Genomic DNA, 7,923 nt, shown 5'->3' on the forward strand with positions numbered 1-7,923 from the left:
GACCACCGACAGCAGGGCTCCAGGCACCCTGCACCCTGCCCCTCCCAGGGCACCCACCCTGGCCAAGCCCCCGGAGGTGTGTGCCCAGGGATGAAGATGGCATGTGACGATGGGCAAGGCCGCCGGCCGCGAGCAGGTGCTCACCACACGGGCCCTGGTGCCTGGCAGGGAGGGCTCGCTGCCGCCGGCACTCGGCCTGCTGGCGCCGGCAGTCGTTGTCGTACGTGTGCCCGTCCTGGGCGCACACGGGTCTGTAGGCCCCCTCACAGGTCACGCGGTCGCAGGAGCAGCGGGGGCGGCCACGGCGGGACAGGCACACGGCACCAAACTGGCAGGCCTCGGGGCACTGGTCTGGGGGTGCAAGGAGGTGAGGCCAGACCCACACCAGAGCCCCACGCAGGACCCCGTGGACACGAGCAGTGCGCGGGGGCCCCAGGCGGGGGAACACGTGTGGGGGCGGGCAACACGGGGTGCCTCACGGGCCACAGTGGCCGGGCACCCTCCGGGAAGCAGCCCACCTTGAGGCTGGCACTGGCCAGAGCGCACTCTCTGCAGGAGCAGGCCACGGGCAGCCCCGGAGTGGCCCATGACGCAATCGTTTGCATAGGTGACCCCGTCGTCCCCGCACACAGGTGAGCCCCGGGGAGGGCAACTCTCTGGGCGCAGGAGCATCTCGGGGCGCCGAGTGCGCGGGTTCACGCGGCAGATGCGGCTCAGGTCAGCAAGGGCTCCCTGGCAGGGGTCTGGGGGTGCAAGGGCAGGAGTCAGGGGTGATGCCTACACGCCCAGGGGAGGAGCGGATGTGGGCAGGCACTCACCACAGGGGCCGTCAAACTTCTTAAAGATGTTTTCCTGGCGTGCGCATGCCCGGCGCAGCAGCTGGCACTCCCCGGGGTAGTCCACGCCGTCGCTGCCACACACGGTGCCCTCCGGGGCCCCACGGCAGGTGGTGGGACACAGGCAGGAGGCGGTCTGCCCGTCGGCGGAGGGTGCGCAGGTGCTGCCAAAGCTGCAGGTCACGTTGGAGCAGGGGTCCCGGGACCCTGTGGAGGGCGGAGTGGGTCACACTGGCCGTCCAGCTGCCCCTGCACTGCCCCCCGGCCCTGCGCACACACTCACCACAGGGCCCCCGTCGCAGCAGACGGATGCGCCGCTGCAGGTGGCACTGGGCACGCTGCAGCTCACACTCGCTGCTGTAGGTGGAGGCGTCGGAGCCACACACGGGCGCCACGACAGCAGGGCAGGCGCTCTTCTTGCACACGCAGGAGGCCCGGCCTGGGTCCTCGGCACTGGGCTCACACACAGCGCCAAAGCCACACAGCATTCCCCTGCACGCTGGGGTTGGGCACCAGAGGGGTGGTTGGAGCCAGGGCCCGAGGCTGGGGCACTGCCGCAGCCCTCCAGGCACGTCCCGCGCGCGGGTCCAGTGTGTTCAAGTCCACGCGTGGCCACAAGTGTTACGGACGCTCCTGTGCGTGTTCACAGGGCCTAACCCCTGGAGGGCGCCCCCGCCAGCCCAGGGGCCTTTCCTCATTGGAGAACATTCTCCACAGCCTCTGACAGGGAGAGGGGCTCCTGTCCCCACAGCAGGACAAGCCACCCACTCCCACCCCACCTCAGCAGACCTGCAGCACAGGCAGGAAAGGGCCCCGGCCAACTCTGAAGCCAGCAGCTGAGGCCCCGCACTGCCCAGAGCCCCCTCCCACAGCAGCCCCAGAGCCCCTCTTGTTACCTCACAGCCCAGGGTCACCCCAACCCAGGCCATGAGTTTCTGGGAGCTGCCTGGAGCCCTGCCACCTCCACCCCTGAGCGAGAACCAGGTCCCAGCCCTCCCCCAGCCCCCAGTGCAGCTGCTCTACACAGCCCCAGGCGCCTCTCAGCTCAGCTGGGCCTGTCACTGGACTGACGCTGCAGCCCTGGTTCTGCAGATAGAGGGTCCAGCACACACCCTACCACGGAGCCTCCAATGCAGCCCACCAGGCGGGCCCAGGGAGAAGGCAGGCCCTCTACCAAAGTTACAAATGAAGAGAGCACGGGGACATTCGAACCCAGAGCCGTTAGGGACTCTCCAGGCAGCCACCCTGAGCCCAGCACTGGGACTGGGCCACATCTATTTCCTACCACTCCAACACATGACACGGTTCTGCTGGAGCAGAGGATCCAACAGGTGACACGGTTCTGCTGGAGCAGAGGATCCAACACGTGACACAGTTCTGTTGGAGCAGAGGATCCAACACGTGACACGGTTCTGTTGGAGCAGAGGATCCAACACGTGACACGGTTCTGTTGAGAGATCATCCTCCCTCTTGGGGGCCATAGGCGTGGCATGTCTTCATGTGCAGTTGCTTCTAATATTAATAATCAATATATCCTTAGATTCAGATTATAGAGAACACTAGGGAGATTTCATGGTGCTGGGACACAAAATAACATACAATAAAGTTTAATATTAATACTTAGATGAAACCATAAATAAGCAATTATGATTTACTCAAATTTGTAAAGAGCCTGTGATTTCTTTAGTATACAAATTCTCTAAAAGTTATATTTAGGTATATGAGAGTGTATTCCTCTGAGCTTTGATGTGGTTTTTGGTCTTCACTGCTTTCTTTGTGTTTATGATTAAGTTTAAGGATATTTTTCCCACTTAATTAAAAAAAATAGGTTAATCATAAGTATAATTTGTATTCTTCCTATGTCTAGTTCTTTAAAGATCAAAATAGTTTTAGTCCTCCACTGAGTACATGAAATAGAATAAATATTAACTATAAGCTGATTCCTCTATTTTCTGTTAGTAATAACAAAAACTTTCCACTGTTAATAACTAACATTAGAGTTCTTGGAAAGGGTAACTACCATAGATCCTTAATGATGTATTCTTTCAGGGAAATTAAAACTAAATGTAGCACGGTACCTCCTACCTTGCTGGGAACTGGGTTTTAAAAAAAATTTTTTTTTTTTAAATTTAAGCTATCTTTCAGTAAGAACATGTTTCTTGAAAAAGATCGTTAATTATACTCTTAAAGATTTTTTTTACTTAACATTTCATTGTATTAACCATTAAACAATGTAATCAATACCAAAGAAAAAACATACAAAAAGATTTTGTGAATAATAAAGATTCAGTTTCAGCCTCAAAACACTTGGTGTCTCTGTGCTGTTTCTCCACCATGCCGACGCCTCCCATCCACCTAGGACCCCCGACCGCTGCTAGGGCTGGGGATAGGCTGGCTCTGCAGGCCAGTGTACCCAGGGGTGAGGTGGTCCATTAGGGGCTGAAGCTGTCTAATAAATGTTTAATTTGGTTCAATTATCATTAATAAGTCACGGGTGGCAGGGCCTTGTCACCTCCCGGCAGGTTGCAGAAATGAAGCAGAAGTCCCCTCCCCATCTCCTAGGAGGGGTGGGGAGCTGGAGCCACTGCTGCTATGGTAACAGCCCACCCCAGTCTCCCCGCTGCCTGACCCAACCCTGCAAGGCTGAAAGAACAGGGCTTTGGCCTGCCTTCCCTGTCCCCACCTCGCTGTGCCTTGGTATCCCTTTCTGTGAATGGGACTATAGGACCTGCTTCCCAGTGTCTGCAAAGCTCAGAGGTGCTGGGCACAAGCATCACGTGGGCGGTGAGCGACTCTGCAGTAACGAACAGTCACCACCACTGGCCTCCCCTCTGTCCCAGCTCAAACCACGTCTGCCAGTGGCCCCTCTGCATGCCAGGCCATACGCTCCCATTTCCCCTTCTGTCTCCTGGTGGCAGCTCCCTCTCGAATGCAGGGTCCTTGGGACTCCCAGGCCAAGTTCAAGAGGCACTTGCTAATGCCTTGGGCTTCAGCTGGACCTGCTGATCAAGGTCTACAGGGTCGAACCCCAGGGTCAAGGGCTGAGTCACCTCCCTTCCCCTGGGTTCCTCAGCCAGCTGCTGTCTGTGCTCTGGGTTTAGCCCTTTCTATAGATCAGGTACCCCGTCCAGCCAGATCTCTCCAAGGTCCTGACCTCACAGCCAGAAAGAGCCGTTCCTGGGGGGCAGCACAACCTGGTCCTCAGTCCACAGCCCACCAACGTTTTTTGCAGTGAAGTCACACTATAGAGCACACAGTGCTGGTCCTTATTTCTGTCCCCTGCCAGGGTAAAGGTAACTTCTCTTTTTTTTTTTTTTTTTTTTGAGGAACTGGGGATCCCCAGTCCTTTTTACATTTCTTTTTTTTTTTTTTTTTTTTTTGGGTGCTGGGGATCCAACTCAGGGCCTTGTGCTTACAAGGCAAGCACTCTACCAACTGAGCTATCTCCCCAGCCCCTACATTTCTTATTTTGAGACAGAGTCTTGGTGCAGACTCCAGGCTGGCCTTGAACTTGTGACCCTACCAAAGCCCCCCCCCCCCAGCAGCTGAATCACACATGTGGTCACTGGCTGGCCAGAGCGAAGTAACTTCTCAAGTTAGTTCAGGAATTCCCACCTTCAGGATGGGCCCTGCTTCCTCCCATGCTCAAGCCCTTAGGCTGGGAGAGGGGCTGCTCCCTGGCACCCTGTGGATACCTACAGCATGACGGCCCTTTATGTGTCTCTCTGGCCGTGGGACCAGGAGATCTGAAGGGCTCAAGAACTTAAGAGTCAACCCACCTACACAGGTGCAGGCAAAGCCTGTCACAGCGGCCATGCCTCCTGTGTGCCAGGCACACTCTGTCATCATACACAACAACCCACCTCAAACCCACTCAGCAGAAAAGGAAACTGAGGCAGAGGGGCCTCCTGACAAAGTCACTACTAAGAAGTGGCAGAGCTGGACGCAGACACCTGCTGCCCCTCATAAATGCAGGTGACACGGTTCCCTTGTGGGTCACCTCTGGGGGCCCCACCATGCCCGCCCTGCTCAGTTCCCAGTGGAAGCCTCTCCCTGGCCACTGAGCTTCCCACCAGAGCAATCTCTCACTGCTGTGCGGAGGTGGAAGGGGCTTTTTATAGCCACAGATGCAGCTGGTATACTTAACTCTCCTCCTGGTCTCGGGGGTTTGGGGGATGGGACGGACACCCAGAGCCCTGCTTGTGGCCACAGGTGTGTCGTGATGGCTGGGTGTGCACAAGGGACCCACGCGGGCAGCTATGTGGAGGGACTCAGGAGAGGGACTGTGGACACTCAGCGCCCAGACCCAGCCCAGTGCAGAGCAGCCTCCTCCTCACAGTCACCCCACTGAAGGACATGGGCCCCTTCCTGGAAGAGGTAGGACTTGACTGGGTCACGACCTCCTGCCCTAGGTCAGGAGGGGGACAGTGGTCTGAGACAAATGGACTGCTCCCACATCCACTTACCCCACGATTCCTGCAAATACCAGGTCACATATCAATGCACTTCCCTGACCCCAAGGCTCCTGTATCTCAGGAGAAGGACTATAATCCTCCAGGAAGAGGCACCTCAGAGGCCATAGGCTCCCCTCCCACAGCCCAGATGGGGCTTGGAGCTCTAAGGGGCCTTCAGGTCTGGTCGGAGCAGTCTGAGGAGGGGCACTGCTGTCAGGGACACAAGCAGAGCCCAGGGCCAGGATGGGGACCCCCACAGCCACCATCACCCATTCTTACTGCCGCACTATAAATGCTGCCCAGTCCAGGGACCCCAGCACATTAGGAAGCACAGATGGCCATGCCTGAAATCCCAGCTACTCGGGAAGCCAAGGCAGGAGGACTGCAAGTTCAAAGCCAACTTCAGAAATGTAGTGATACCCTGTCTCAAAATAAAAAGTAAAAAGAGGGTGGAGCTGGGGCTGGGACTCTGGTAGGGCTCTGGGTTTGATCCCCAGCACCACAGAGGAAAACACACACACACACACACACACACACACACACACACAAGAAAGCACACTAGCCTCCAGGAATAAAGGAAAGTTGGTCACAGGTGACCCTGGTCCAGATGGCCACTAAAGGACAGCAGAGCCCTCCATCCTGTACCCATGAATCCAGCTCCTGCTTCTGGGTACCCAAGCTCTCCACTCCCCTGCCCTCACCTCCCAGCACAGGGCTGCAGGTAGAGGGAGGGAAGCCATCTCCTCTAGCCACTGTTTCCCATGCCCAAGACTCAGGAGGCAACCCTGCTAACGCAACCCAGGGGTGCATCCTGAGAAGAAAGCCCAGGGCCCACCTCCACCCCAGGCCACTCAGGGCTCTTCCTAGTTGTCCTCCCTACCCATGTCCTGCTCACGTCAGACAGCTCTGGACACGTGACTCTGTGCACCTGGACAGAGAACCCAGTGACGGGGCAGGACTGACAGCAGTCTGCTAAAGACTCAGGCAGGGCGGGCAGAGCCATGGCTACCCCTGGTCCTTGTTCCTCTGCAGCACTAGCGCCTCCTCTTCCCCTCTGACATTAACTTAATTACAGAGGCCCATACTCCAGCAGCCCTGTGGGAGGACTTCCCAACCCACAAGGAGGTCAAAAGGTCGGCCCAGCCCTCCATCACTTGCACCCTCCCAGGGACAGATGCAGGCCTTTCAGGCCCCTCCTCATGTCCCTGATCATGCTGAGACCCTCCCCATCCCCCAGCTCAGTCTCCCCTTTTGCACTTCTGTCTGTCTCAACCCCTGCCTGGCCCCACCCCTTCCTGAAGAGGGAGAGGGGAGGACAAAGGAGGAAGCCCCCGCAACCGGCCTACTCCACTGCCCATCCCCACCCTGCCCACACCACCTGCCAGCATCTCACTTCCTGGGGTTCCAGGACTTGCTCCCAAACTTGAGGCTAAGTCCCAGAGAAATTAGTCTTGCCTGTGCACTGGTCAGGAGCAGAGACCCTCGGTCTTGGACTCAGTGAGCACCCCAGAAAGAACCCAGGCTCCCTTGCCCAGCCTCCTCTCTCTCCAGACACCTGGCACCCGTGGTATAAACACCCAGAATGGCCCCAACCCTAGGATGCCCAGTCCACTTGCCACCCTGAGCTTCTCCAGTCACCCAGACTGCTCCACTCACCGTCAGGAGGCATGGGAGGTGCTGGTGTGAAGTGGGTCCCAGGTTTGTCTGGAAAAAAACAAATCTCCAAGTTAGGGCCCTCTGAGCAGGGCCTCTCACAGCCCACCATGCCCACTCTGCCCTTCCCCTGCAGGCTGGCTCGACTCTGGGGAAGAAGGCAGAGGCCTTTACTTTCCTCTGTCTCTCCAGCTGCATTGTCAGGGCTTGACACCTTTCACCTGTCAAGTGGGTCCCCAGTAAAGGGAACCAGCCAGTCATCTGATTCACCAGATTCAGTCCAAGCCCTCATTCCCAGTGCAGATGCCTCTTTCTAACTCCCACAGAAAGTTGTTTCTGCTCCTCAGGATGGGGTCAGCTGGCCAGAAGCCCAAGGACAGGTCTCAAGAGGCCAAGAGTGGCCCATCTAAGCTGTTGTGGCCCCTGGTCTCATTGTGACCCTGCCTGCCCTGTACCCTTGCCAACTGGGAAGCAGGATTTGGTCAGCAGAAGCAGGGCCACTTGGGCCCCGCCCAGCCGCCACGTACAGTTGTTGAGGAAGAGCAGCACCGCGAAGCCAAGCGTGGAGGTGGCCAGCAGGATCAAGCAGACGTTGCAGGGGATCATGAAGTACCGCACCACCAGTGAGGCGCCAGGCTGCTGCCGGGGGGCCCGCTCCAGCGGCAACGGAGGCATGGCCTGGGGCTTGGCCTCTCTCTTGGGGCGTGGGTCCTCACGGAGCGCCCTTAGGCCTCTTCGGGGCTATTGCCCCCATTCTAGGTCCCCTGGGGCAGTGGGCATCTGCTGTGCTCTCAAAGTTCAGCCCCACTCACAGCCTGGGGCGCGCCAGACCCTGCCCAGTCCTCCAGGCTCATAATTGGATGTGTGCAGAATTCTCCAGGAGTAGAAATCCCAAACGTGCACTCAGAAGCAGACGAAGGAGGATGGAGGAAGGCCAGGGCCACCGCTGCCGGCCGCAACCCTTCCGCCCGCCAGCCGGC

The 7,923-nt window shown here is 57.7% G+C and overlaps 1 protein-coding gene across 5 annotated transcripts in view; it reads right to left on the reverse strand.

Annotated features, from left to right (window-relative positions):
• The window catches only part of Agrn (agrin), a 32,591-nt gene that overhangs the window by 12,698 nt on the left and 11,970 nt on the right, over window positions 1-7,923 (reverse strand). For all 5 annotated transcript variants that reach the window (XM_047538494.1, XM_047538502.1, XM_047538487.1 and 2 more), the window contains exons 3-7: window positions 6,947-6,994; window positions 1,120-1,335; window positions 819-1,043; window positions 519-743; window positions 145-351 (exon numbers count right to left, since the gene is read on the reverse strand). In XM_047538494.1, coding sequence (XP_047394450.1) covers window positions 145-351; window positions 519-743; window positions 819-1,043; window positions 1,120-1,335; window positions 6,947-6,994 — 921 coding nt within the window. The remainder of the gene's footprint in view (window positions 1-144; window positions 352-518; window positions 744-818; window positions 1,044-1,119; window positions 1,336-6,946; window positions 6,995-7,923) is intronic.

This window comes from Sciurus carolinensis, chromosome 1 (genome assembly GCF_902686445.1).
Source record: "Sciurus carolinensis chromosome 1, mSciCar1.2, whole genome shotgun sequence".
In the NCBI taxonomy this organism is placed as follows: domain Eukaryota; kingdom Metazoa; phylum Chordata; class Mammalia; order Rodentia; family Sciuridae; genus Sciurus; species Sciurus carolinensis.